This window comes from Pholcus phalangioides, unplaced genomic scaffold (genome assembly GCF_987345545.1).
Source record: "Pholcus phalangioides strain wild (caught in Gottingen) unplaced genomic scaffold, Ppha-v1.0 ptg000022l_1, whole genome shotgun sequence".
NCBI classification, from domain to species: domain Eukaryota; kingdom Metazoa; phylum Arthropoda; class Arachnida; order Araneae; family Pholcidae; genus Pholcus; species Pholcus phalangioides.
In genome coordinates this window covers 6,012,499-6,026,533 of record NW_028301615.1, presented here as the reverse complement: position 1 = coordinate 6,026,533, position 14,035 = coordinate 6,012,499, and the positions used below count along the sequence as shown (strand labels likewise).

The window sequence follows — 14,035 nt, the reverse complement described above, 5'->3', positions numbered from 1 at the left end:
TGCGACAGGATGGATACCGTTACATTTTGAACACTTCACGTCAGATAATCTAGATCAGTGGTTCTCAACCGGGGGCCATATGGCCCCAGGGGGGCCCTAGGATATTCCAGGGGGCCACGGATGAAAATCTTGCAAAAGGGGAGCCACAGCTACTGATACGGGGGCCACGAAGAAATTTGTGACATTAAATTTTTTTAGTCAGAGTGATTAAAAAAATTTAATTTCAAACAAAATGTGCATAGAATATCTTTTCCGTAATTTTTCCCCATTCAAGTAACATTAACATGAGGAAGGAGGAAATAAAAAAAGTGGTTCATATAATCTCGGTGGTTTTACGACTTGGGGGGTGATAGTAGGCCCTGACACAAACTATAGAAGAGGTTTAAGCAAAATGGAATATTATCACAAAATTGTATAAATCAAAATGGAATAACTGTAAAGACAGAAAATTGTGTGTGTTCAGACTTTTCATTCAAAGAGGGCTACCATAAAGAAAGCAGACAAAGATTTGTTGACCATTCATTGACATTCTTTTGAGTGCTGGTAGTAAATGTAATCCAAGAAGTAGATGGGTGAAAAATGAAAGCTTGAAAAAACCCATCGTTTTTATGCAATTACAGACGGATAGCCATCTAGTTTAGCACAAAGCTATCTTCAGCTAGCACTGAGTGGTCTGATGGGGAATATGTATTTATAAAAATCGAATAGAGAATGATTGCTCTGGGGTATTTTTTATGAATTTTGAAAGGGGGTGCCAATCCATTGCCTCTGCTGAAAAAAAAGTCGAATTCAGTTACAACGAACTCCAAGAGATCAAATCATACATGGGGGAAAAAACCCGCGAAATTTAAAATTTTTTAAAACTACATTGCTGTGATAATGTATTGGGACAGGGGCTGCTTAAGCGAGGGTGCAAGGGGTGCGGCGCACCCGGGCGGCAGGTTGTAAGGGGCGGCAGCGTAGACTTTACTTAAGACAACAAAATTTAGCACAGTAAAAATTCACGACATCACACTTTTGAGTCATACTATACCTCGACAACGGAAACATTAAGAAAATAGACAAGGTCTCTGACCGTAATACCAGAAACAAGAATGTAAGCTATCTGAGCGGCTCGAGACAAAATCTGTACCCGCGTGGGACTTATTTTTTGCACCTCCTACCTATTACTCCCTCCATAGCCTCTACCTCCTGCGTCAGTGAATCTTTTGTGGGGCCCATGCCCAATTTTCCACAGGGTCCCTTCTACAGTTAATTTATAGAGTGAAAAAAGAAAAGTTATAAGGATTTAGCTCCGGGCCTCAAGCTGGAGCCCTGTCAGCCCTACCCTTAGAAGGTCATGTCCCTCCCTCACAATTTAACCACACAATTCCTAACAAAACATTTTTTCGGCCCTTCATTTCCGATTTTGCGCCCCTCCAGAGCCGACAGTTTGGTTTTTTTTTTTGGCAAATTGAATTTTTTTTTACCCATTCACCCCAGATTTAGCATTCTTTTAAGCGGTGCCCCGTGTGGCTAAGCGCCACCCCTGTACTCTATTACAAGGGCCATTTTGGCTCCCTCACCCATGGCCCCCTCCCCCCCACAAGAGCCCGGGATAATTCTCAATTTTTTTGGCTTTTTCAGGCTATAAATTAACTGTAGAACGGGCCGTGAGAAATCTGACTGGGAGGGGGCCTGCGAAAGATCCGAGCCTGGGGGCCCATACCCTCACTCAGAATTTGATCCACAATAGTCAAATGAAGGCAAAGGAAAATTTAGGTTTTTCACTTGTCCGACCCCTGGAATACCAGAAACACCTTTGAAAAAATTTTCTTAATAAAAATTACCCCGTTAAATATCATCTTCACAGGATAAGTGATGATGGCTCACAAAAATAAGTGCTCTTTCAAGGAGGTTAAGTTATCTGGTATTTATTAAGAATGGTAAAATAAGTCTAGAACAAAAAATTTTCAACTTCAAAAGCGGGACGTATGGTCCCGCACATTTTGCACGGTAAACAATTATCTGCAGCTTTCTTCTGAAAAAAAATCAGGCTTATCTCCAAGTGCCCTTCTCCGAATCCCTATCAGCCTCCTGGCAGGGTCACCAGTAGGGGCGGCACATGAGGCTTCGCACCCGAGTTGCAGGTATGCTCGAGCCGCCCCTGTATTGGGACTTCCTCCAAGATTGACACCACATCTTTAACGTTTTTACAATCGATACTGTAATGCTTCCTTTTAACTGCCCTACTACTGGCCCGCAGCATCCTAAATAATTTCAATGCAATTTTCCTATCCTGCAAGAACAATATTGTGGACATTAGAAAAAAAATTCTAAAAACTCGTATGACTACATTTAAAGCAATTTAAATCCGTTTATTAGACACTCACTGCATCTGCTGATTTCTAAAAAAGTGCAATAAATTCTCACGTAAGTCTTCACTTTGAAATGTCCATAACCCGCTTAATGCGACTCTTTGTATCTGTCAACCTAAAATTTATGGTTTTGTGTGTTGATAATACGCATGAAAAACCAATTCAGCGACGCGTTTTCACAATCTGCAAAAACTGCTTGGATTTGATAGTTGGAAATGTCCAAATGCCAAAGATTTGGAGTTCGAATCAAAATGAAAATGTCAAATAATTGAAATTGTGCTTCGTATAAATGAAATATTTTAATATCGAAAGCTATATATCTATATATATATATATATATAGAGAGAGATTAATCTAGTGCCCGTAGTCATTCGTCTCATAAATGTGAAATTTTGTCATAAAACTGAGAGTGAGGCTAATCACTTACTTATATCAACGTAGTACTTGTGTAAAATTTCGTTTCATTTCGACGACTTCTTCTGGGTGCGCAAATTTTTATGGCAATGAGTGTATTTAACATTTTTTGAGTAAGTTGTAGTTATTTGTTCAATTACTTCATTTTTTTGTGATGTTTCCGTGAATTATGGACTCATGCAATGCTATAATTAAGTTATAATTTTGCCATGACTGGCTATCGTTTCCATTCTGCGAGCAAATTTCCCACATGTTGGATGATGTCATTAATTTTACATTTTTAAGTATTTTTTCCTCTTTACCAAATAAAATTGCATTTTTTCAGGAATATTCATGACAATTTTCAAGTCATTCTGACAATCGCTCTTTTTTTACAGTGTTTTGAAATCAGAACCTTAGTTATAATCACCCAGTAGGCTATATCGTAAATCATGACAGAGGGTTTTTGACGTGACAGTTAAAACCGTCAAAAACTGACATGCGTCAAAAACCTGCCAACCCTGATATATATATAAGGGGTGATCAAATGAAAAGGTACGAAACGACACGGTGGGTACAAATGTAGACTTTATTCAAAATATACACCATAGGCCTGAGCACAACGATCCCACTGATGAACAAGCCGCAGGATTCCTTGTTCCCAGAATTCCTGTGGCCGTGACGAGACCCAGTCCTTCACAGCGTCCTTGAGTACGTCGTCCGAGTTGAAGCGCTTCCCTTTCAGGTGTTTCTTCAGTGGACCAAACACATGGAAATCGCAGGGCGACATGTCCGAACTGTAGGGCGGATGGTCCAACGGCTCCCACTTGAACTTGGCCAGTTCCATGTGTGTGACTTTGGAGACGTGTGGACGCGCGTTATCATGGAGCAGAACCACACCCTTCGTGAGCAGCCCCGGTCTTTTGTTCTTGATGGACCTGCGTAGGCGTCGGAGTGTCTCACAGTACACATCGGAGTTAATGGTTTTTCTGTGCTTGAGGAATTCCACAAGTAGCGGACCTTGAACGTCGAAAAAGACGGTGAGCAACACCTTGCCTGCTGACGGCACGGCTTTGAACTTTTTAGGGGGAGGTGACGGCGCATGCTTCCACTGCATGCTGTCCCGCTTTGTCTCTGGCTCATAGTGATGGCACCAGGTCTCATCACCTATGACGATCCGCTCCATGAAAGCGGGGTCTTCCTGATACCGAAACAGATGTTGCAGTGCTAGCCCCATACGCAGTTCCTTTTGCTGGTCGGTTGTAACGTTCTTGATCGTTACCTCCCGGTTCTTTAATATTTTTTCCCCCAGTAAACATTGAGTGGATGACAACAATGGAATAGACAAAGTTTAGATAGAACTATAACATTTATTCAATCATATTGTTAAACCATTAATCAGCGTAATCACAATTATCACAGGCCCTTTATATGTTAAACTATTAATTAACGTTTTATCACAATTATCACAGGCTTTTCTCTTATTGTCACAATGAAACAAAAATATGAATCGATCTCACCGCCGTTGTCCAAGTTTTCACGTGTTATCACATCGTCCGATAGATACTCCCAGGTGTCTGCCACACAGCCAAAGACTCGTCGCCACCAGCTTCAGACGATTTTGGTGTAAACACACACGTTGAGATGAAAGCTCAGCCACTGCACATGGAACTGGAGATGAAAGTCCACGGGTGGCCGGTCTGGCCACTAACCGATCACTGGATCACGACGCCGTTGAAACCTTACGGGCGATGAGACGAGATAAGTGTCAAGGCACACTTCTACTACTGTAACTTCATTGTATTTATGAGACGATCTAGCTCACACCATGACAGGGCGTGACGCCTTGCTGATTAAACCGTTTAGTCGGTCATAAGTCGTAGGTAAGGAAATCGGAAGGAAGTAGAGGAGAAGGTCGTAGGGAAGTAAGTCAGCACATCTCTAGCTGGCTTTTATAGAGCAGCATTCCCACAATGCCTCACTGAAGAACCAATCACAACATTGACGGTGCGGTATTAGCTTATATCTGATTTACATAATTTCATGATAAAAGGAAATATTTTAAACATTATAATATTGAATCTGGCAACCAAACATAACAAATTGTAGACCGAACGGCGGACATGATCCTACCGGTCGATCCCGGAGACAAAATATATAAACAATGACTAGAATAAAGGACGATTTCCACGGGGGCTCAATTGGTAACGTTACACGGTGAGCTGCTTCGTAACCCAAGCGGCACACACCTTCCGATATCGCAACCTGTCGTGAACAATTGTCCACACGGTTCCATAGCTGACATCCACCTTCACCGCCAACATTCGCAATGTGACACGCCGATCACTTCTCACTAGGTCGTCCACCTTGTCGATGAGATCGCTCGTGATGACAGTGTTTGCCTGGCCTGGTCTCGGGTCATCACCCACACTCTCACGGCCTGCACGAAAACGGGCACTCCATTTTCTGACAGACTTGCCAGAGACACATTTCTCCCCGTAAACTGTCACCATCCGGCGATGAATAGCTGCCGGTTTCTCACCTTCCGCTGTCAGAAATCAGATAACACCTCGCTGCTCCTCAATCGTCAAATTTTGCAACACAAACGCCATCTTGTCCTCATACGGACTGCCGCTTTTGATAGGAGCCTCTGCTCTCTCCTGCACATGCTCCGATCCCAGTCAGAGACTCCAATCGCATCCCGAGATGTCTCACTACGTTCTCCCATGGCGGAATATGCAATATTTAACTGTTACGTTTTTACGTCGTTTCGTACCTTTTCATTTGATCACCCCTTGTGTATATATATATATATATACATATTTCACAGTTCAGTTATACATATTATAAATATTCATTATACATCAGGGGATCTATTACGCTGATGTCATTATGCCAGCGTTTCAAATGTGTTTGGGGTTTGTGGTGCATTGTGGGATAGATTTACGTTATCGCCATCGCTACGTGAAACGTTAGCTAACAAGAACCGGAAACCACTCGTTAAGCTCGCATTACAGAAATAAACATGGCTGCTAGCGTGTACATTTTTCGCTGAAGGTCAGAGCAACGGAGACAAATTAGTTGAAATTGGAAATTATTCATTCATTATTAATTTATCAAGTTTTTCATTATAATGAATAATAATTCTCTGAATTACGTTACTTAATTTAGTAATATGATTCATAAAGCATTATAGTTTAAAATGCTATCTGTACACATACCGATTGGAAAAAATTATTCATAGTGATAAATCGTTATAAATTATTGTACTCGGTACAAAGATAAATCACTCTACAACATTTTTTTTTTCAAATCTTGCATAGAAATGCCTTTATTCCAATCTTAAACTCTCTCGATATAAGAATATTATTTAACTGGTAAATCTCTCTCTATTACGATATGTTTTCGTAATATTTTTTTACAGCTCGTTCAAAATCGACGTCAATATATTTTCAAACACCTCCAGTTTTTTTCCCTTAATTCGTTTAATAACATAGATATTTTGTAATATCACTGATAGTGTTAAAATAATTGTATTGCTACTTTCTGTGCAGTACATAGAAATGTAATGCAGTAAACACCCTTTTACACACACACACTATACTCTGCGCACCAAGTACACTATAAAAAATTTAAGTAAATTTTATTAATCAACTAATTTTTTCTAATCCTTGAGTGCATTTTCTGATAGGAGTATAAAAGAGATGTCAACAAAACAGTGTCAATTTGGTGGCACTTCATTTTCATGTTGTGTGAAACAAGGAAACCAATTGTCTAATTAATGATGTAAATAAAAGGTTACTTGTTCTTGATTTTGTCTTAATATCAAGACGGTAGATAAATATGTAAAAACATGGGAATATATGATGGTGATATTTTTGTAAGTCGTTTTAAAAATTCATAACATCATTGAACTTCAATAGAACATTTTTTAAACGTAATAATTTAGAAAATTTTCCCCGTGACAATTTGATGTGCGTGTATAGCCTACCCCTTTCTCAAATATTTGACGAAAATAGAAAGAATCCGGATGAATTTAAAAAAAAAAAAGTAGCTTACGAGAAAATTAGGGCCAACCGAGACGCACAAATAAATAAAAATACAATAATAACACACGTTTTTCAACACTCTTTGATAGTGATGATGATTATCAGCAGCGGAGAAAATTATCTGATTCGTCATTTCAGAGCTAACGCAACTCTTGGACCAGGGAGTTTTTTCGTAAAATAGATAACGAAATACCGCCGGCTGCTGAGAAAAATCAAGTTTTTAACGATGGTCGTAGAGATTTGCGTTATGGGGCTCGTTGAGAATTTGCGTTAAGGGCATGATGTCACTAACGACCTCGTTGTATAATGACATGAGCGTAATAGACCCCCCAGGACTTGACAAATCTCAGGTGCCGGGTCACCTATAATATCAGATCAAAAATTAAAAAAAAAATTATTTAGAAATGTTTTTTTTTTTGGGAGGAAAATTATGCTTAGCTTTTAAGAAATTTGTCTGGCATCTAAATATTTTTCCGATTTGTCAAACCTTATTACAATTAAAGTACATTTACACTCATTCATTAAAAGCACAAATTGAGTGTGTATGAGTCTTCTATTGAAGAGGTGCATAGCACCAATTCATCCACATTAGTAACACATCTGATGGTAAAAGGCATTTCACTGCTTTTATTATGTTTTAGATTGTGATATAAACCACTTCTGACTGCTGTTCCATATGCTGTCTGTCAGCTCGATCACAAGATACTAAAATACCATTTTGGTATGCTCTGAAAAAAAAAATCCACCTTTTTTACAAATATAGGCTGGTAGCGACCCTTTTTCCACTATGTTTATTATCATTCTCTTTATTATTATTTATGTCAGTGTGGCAACATGTGCATTTTTATGTAGGCAAAGCTATCTTTGTTTGTTTACATTCGGCTTCTCCGCACGCTGGTCACATGCTCTTGCTGTTGAGTTTGTAATAATTGCAAATAAAACATGTAAATAATTAAAAATCACAGTATTCAACTTGTGAGCTTGAATACCGATGACATTGTGCCTCCAACACATGATTTAGGTCTCGCAAATCTCTCTCACGGACCCTCGGACAGCGGGACAAACATCTCAAATATGCTGGTACCACAGGAAATTCAGAGAAAAAGCTCACAAGTGCACAGCGCCATGCTCTTACAAGCAATCAAAAAACGAGTAGCGCATTCGTTGGGGGAGTACAGAAAAAATTCTAATATTGCAAGTTGCCTATTTGTGTATGATTGTAAAAACGGATTGCACTTCCTTGTTGATACTGGAGCATTGGTATCTGTTACCTGATGAAAAATCTGAATTGTTGAACAAAACCATTTCCTTTCAGTTTGCTGCTGCTAATGGCAATGGATTCCTACATTTGGTACTAAGATACTGAACTTGGACTTTGGTTTGCATAAGAATTTCGTTTGGAAATTTGTTTAAGCCAATCCTAGGCGCCGATTTTCTTAGTCGATATAGCTTTTTGGTTGACATGAACAAATGTCGATTAGTTTCACAAGATTCAAAAATGCCCATATCCGGATCCAGGGCAGAAGTACCCTCCACTGGTGTCACATTTGCTATGCATGATACTACTGATTATCATAAGCTGTTATACAAATTTCCTGAACTGACTAAGATAAATTTCTCGACCAAGTCAGTTAAACATAACGTTACTCATTTTATATCGAGACACCAGGCCCACCTGTATTTGCCAAGGCCAGACGTTTGGCACAGGACAAGCTTACTATCGCTACACGCGAATTCGCTTACATGGAAAGTCAAGGTTGGTGTCGGCCCTCCAAAAGCGATTGGGCCAGCCCTTTGCATATGGTTGTGAAAGCAGATGGAGGATGGCATTGTTGTGGGGATTATCTCATGTTAAATGCCAGAACGAAACCCTACCACTACCTGATTCCACACGTGCATGACTTAGCAAATTTTCTCGCGGGAAAAACGATATTCAGTACCCTTGACTTGGTTAAAACATAATACCAGATTTCAGTACAGCCAGCACACATTGAGAAGATGGCAGTCATAACTCCATTCGGACTATACGAGTTTCTTTACATGCCTTTCGGTTTGTGCAGTCAAACACTGCAAAGGTTCATGAACTCTGTATTTCAATAATTTGACTTTTGTTTTCCTCACTTGGATGATGTACTTATCGCTTCGACATCTCCAGAGAAGCATCTTGTTCACTGAAGATACATTTTGAAGAAATTCTCCGAATTCGGAGTTGTCTTGAATATTGATAAATGCATTTTCGGAAAATCTGAAGTAGCATTTTTAGGACATACTGTAAGTGAACACGGTATCAAACCATTGGAAAAGAAAGTTGAAGCTATCCTGAACTATCCATATACACAGACCATTCAAGAGCTGCGCCGATTTCTCGGGATGATTAATTTTTACAGGCGCTTTATCCCAAATGCAGCGAAAAAGCACATTTTTTCTCAACGTGTACCTTAAAGATAGCAAAAGGCACGATAAACGTCTCATCCAATGGACTGAAGAATCCAAAATTGCCTTTGAAAATTACAAGTCTGATTTGGCTAATATAACCCTTTTGTCATATCCACAGCAAAATTCTGTGTTGGCACTGATGGTCGATGGATCCGACTATGTGATTGGAAGTGCCCTACAACAACGAGTTGGAAATGACTGGCAATCCATCGCATTTTTCACTCGTAAATTGTCAAAATCTGAGCAGCACTACACTGCTTTCGACAGAGAACTATTAGCTATATACGCTGCTATAAAGCATTTTTTATACCTATTAGAAGGACGGCACTTTATAATTTTTAGTGACCATAAACCATTGTCCTATGCCTTCAATCAGATCAGCAAGAACAACTCAGCCAGGCAGATAAGGTATCTGGACTTTATATCGCAATACTCCACCGATATTCGTCATATATCTGGTGTTGAAAATGTTGTTGCTGACGCTTTTTCCCGTATCAGTTTGATCGAATTTCCTTCTCCTCTCGATTATAAGGAAATTGCCAAAGCTCAAAGGGAAGATCAAGAGTTGAAACAACTTCACACTTCTACTAGCTTAGAATTCAAACCCATGCTGATCAACAGCGAAATTGAAATTTTATGCGACGTTTCAACTGGAAAGGTTAGACCTTACATTCCTGAACCATACAGACTTCAAGCATTCAGCACTGTGCCCAACTTGAATCATCCTGGCAAACGAGCTACTGAAAACTTGCTCTGCAGTCATTTTGTTTGGAAAGATATGAAAAAAGACTGCATAGAATGGTGCAAGACAAGTCTTGCATGCCAAAAATCTAAAATCAAACATACCAAAGCGCCACTTGGAAAATTCCCGTTGTGTGATAAACATTTTGGACATGTGCACATAGACATTGTGGGACCACTCCCACCCTCCCGTGGATTTTGGTACTGTCTAACAATAGTGGATCGTTTGGCAAGTTATTCCCAAGGAAGTTATCCCCAAGGAGGACATGACAGCAGAACTGTTGCGAGATGTTTCTTTTCAGGTTGGATCAGCTGTTTTAGTACCCCTGAGACCATCACCAGTGATCACGGTCAACAGTTTGAAAGTTCCTTGTTTCGAGCCGTTGCTACAATCCTTAGTATTGAAAGAATTTGTACCACACCATATCATCCAGCAGTAAATGGTTGCATTTAACGTTTTCATCGTGACCTGAAGACTGCATTACGCTGTCCCGAAACTGGCCACTGGACTAACATGATTCCTAGCGTTCTTCTAGGTATACGCTCGTGTGTAAAGGAAGACATCGGAGCTTGATCAGCTGAACTCATCTATGGGACGCCACTTCTCTTACTAGAGGATTTTTTCCAGTTCTCCAATGATGTTCCCCCGATGAATTTGTAGAAACACTCCACAACACTATGTCATAAATTCGTCCAGTTCCTACAACCACACATGGCTCACACAAAATCTTCTGGCATCCAGCTCTAGATGACTGTTCTCACGTTTTTGTGTGATGTGACGCATTTAAGCCTACTTTGTGGCCGCCTTATGATGGCCCCTATGCATCAAAAGAGATGACACACATTTCACATTGCAGATCCCGGACCGTGCCACTACTATAAGTGTTGACAGACTGAAACCTGGCTTCTTACTAAAGCCAAAGGACATAATTTTGGTCCCACAGAAGACTGTATCCTCAGGTCAAAAAGAAATGGAACTGCGTTCCAGAAAGAAAGTGAGTTTCAACGTATAATTCGCCGAGAGCTTATGATCCTCTCGACTGGGAGGATGTAATGTAGTGACCCTTTTCCCACCATGTTTATTATCATTCTCTTTATTATTATTATTTATGTCAATGTGGCAACATGTGTATTTTTATGTAGTCAAAGCCAACTATCTTTATTGTTCGTTTACATTTGACTTCTCCGCACGCCGGCCAAAAGCTCTTGCTGTTGAGTTTGTAATGGTTGTATAAATTGTAAATAGAACATGTAAATTTAAAAAATCTCTGTATTGAACTTGTAAGCTTGCCTACCTATGACGTTGCGCCTCCAACACGTAACAGGCTAGCTATACAAAATTCTTCAATTACAGTAAACTCTCGATAATCCAGCTGTGTGCCAGTCTGGCCTGTCCAGTATTCTCACATTTTTAGGCACGATTTCTTCGAGCACAGAAGAGGAAAACATATCTGTGCACAGTTTACATGATTTAAATGGGTTTTTCCAATTAACTTCCAGTAATCCAGCGCACTCTAGTCTGATATGTGCCGGATTAGCAAGAATCTACTGTAATTTTTTCCAGGTTCAGTATGATAAAAGCTTTGTTGACAATTTGAAAATTTGGGAGATTAGGGTGGGAGATTGGGGCAAGCAAAAAATAAATATATAACTGACACAAGTCACCTGAACAGGTGACTAATGTGAATGCATGAACAATGAATAATATCAATATAATTCCTAGAACTAAATTTGATCAATAATATAAAGGGAGGGAAAAGTAGAACTATATCACAAATTTGTTCAACATGTGTAAACAACCAGCTTGAAAAATGTTTATAACAGGAGAGGCAGACCAGATGCATATCTTCAATCTTTCTCAAGGGGTGACAATATGAGCAATAATGTTTGGTGTGGAATGACCTCACTATGCAAGTTAAGTTTCCCTTAACTAAAGAAAAAAGGAAAACTAAGTTTAACTCAAGAGATTTATTTTTTAAAAATACAAACCAAACATTCGCTAAAATCTCCCCATATGAAAGCAGCTGAACTTATCAATAGCTTTGGTATCATAAAAACCGGTTTTTAATCCAGTTATTTTTTTTTCAAACTAAAATCTCTTCCCCCCCCCCCCCCGCAGCATGATACAATCTTCAATGCTTTTCAATGAAATATGGTACATTAACTTGCAGCAGAAACTGACTGAAATGAAAAATAGTGGGTAAAGGATATTCTAGTTGTTCTTTCCATCATGACAGGATTAAAATCCAGTTTTCAATTTGAATGCTGTACAATTTCAGAATATATAGACAAGCTGAGAAAAAGAAACTGAGCAAAACATGCTTTCTTTTTTTTACTATAGGTCTCTAAGTTAAGTGCAATTCATTATTAAAAACATGGTGAAAAGTTACTGGCAGTAGTGATAACACTGATGTCACCCTTCACTCAAAGATGGTAAGTCTGGGATGTCAAGAAGAAAGCACCATAATTTCCTCTTTTTCATTTCAGACTTATTTTGTATGTCATACAGCAAAAAAAAAGTTAAGTATTCTTTCAGAGATTGTTCTGCAGCGGCACTGATTGTGTTTTCCGTGTAGTTTGTATATGCTCTTCAAGGTGCCTACAATTTTTATTTTATTTAAACAGAAAAACATGAGTGAAGAACTCTTTTTGTACTCCTTAAAATTCTTCAAGAAGAACACAAGTCACAGATTTTGGTGTATTCTGCTTTAGGTATCCCTTTGATCATTCAATCATCAAAGAGGTTATGTCGTTCACTTTGGGAAAAACTATTCCACATCAAATTCTTATGGCTCTATTCAGTATTAAGAAGACTGAAGAAATTCATTTTAAAAAATACAAACCAATAAATAAATTTTTCATTCTTTGGTAGACTGAATCATTTTCGAATGCATCTCCAGTAAATATCAGCAATGGTTTTGAGCCAACAGCAAACTTTGCATTCTATAATGAAAAAACATAAAAATAGGGTTTTACAACATTAACACTTCTTATGCAGGTGATTTTCCCCTGTAATGATAAAATTGTTTTGTTTCTTCTAGGAGCAACACTAGCACTTTTAGGCGGTGTTTCACCACCTGATTTGGGAATTTTCCAAAAAATCACATGCGTATGTTAGCTGAGAAGCTTTTAAACATCCCTTTTAAAAAGGATTTGCTTAAATTTCAGTGGTCCATGCCAGTGTAATAGTTTTTGACAAATGAAGCACTTTCAGTTCTAGCTCTTTACTTGAGAATTGTAAACAGGGGCGTAGCCAGAAATTTCGTTCGGGGGAGACAAAAGTTATAGAACAACAGAGATTTGGCCATCGTCCCCCCCCCCTTTTGGTCATTTTCTCACATTTCGGGGACGAGGCACATCCCAAGACCCCTCTCTCCGCTACGCCCTTGATTGTAAATACTGTTTGTGCCTCTGCATGCCCTAAAAATACAGAAAAAAATTGAATGCTATTAGGTATCATCAAAGTCACAAAACCTAGAATAGGTCTGTGTATCCAACTGCTTTGTTATGTGAAATGTTGTTTCACCTATACAGAAAATGTGGACCATAATTTTCAACAATGAATGTTAGTTTAGTTACTGCTTAAGACCATGAAGTAGTAAATACAAAATTATCATTTTTTCAACTAGGCAGAACCACCCTCAAACTAAGCAAATGAAAAATTACTAAACCATCAAATGGTCCATACACCCGCACCCCCTAAATAACTTAAAAAACGGTACAATTTCTGCTTTGGCCGAATCATTAATAGCAATTTACTACATTTCTATCATGTGGCATTATGTCCATCATCCCATTTTCAATTAAAATCAATTATACAAATTCTGTTGATAGGATTTTGTTAAGAAAGTAGAAAAAGTAGGAACCCTTGCATTTGACAAAATGAGCCATGCTGGACTGTTTTCTTACATCAGTTGTTCCCAAGTTGAATCAAGTTTGTTGATTAAGGGACTAATGTACACTTTTTGGTATTCTGCCTACGCCAATAATTTTTTAAATCAGGATGGGGGAGAGGCAATCATCTTCATTCTCCCCGTATCCCCACCCATGGCTTCAATC

General features: G+C 38.9%; 1 protein-coding gene across 1 annotated transcript in view; it reads right to left on the bottom strand.

Moving 5' to 3' along the window:
• The window catches only part of Non3 (Ribosome production factor 2-like protein Non3), a 118,986-nt gene that overhangs the window by 38,067 nt on the left and 66,884 nt on the right, over positions 1-14,035 (bottom strand). The window contains exon 6 of the mRNA XM_089250162.1: positions 12,820-12,919. Within this exon, the coding sequence (XP_089106288.1) occupies positions 12,820-12,919 (100 nt within the window). The remainder of the gene's footprint in view (positions 1-12,819; positions 12,920-14,035) is intronic.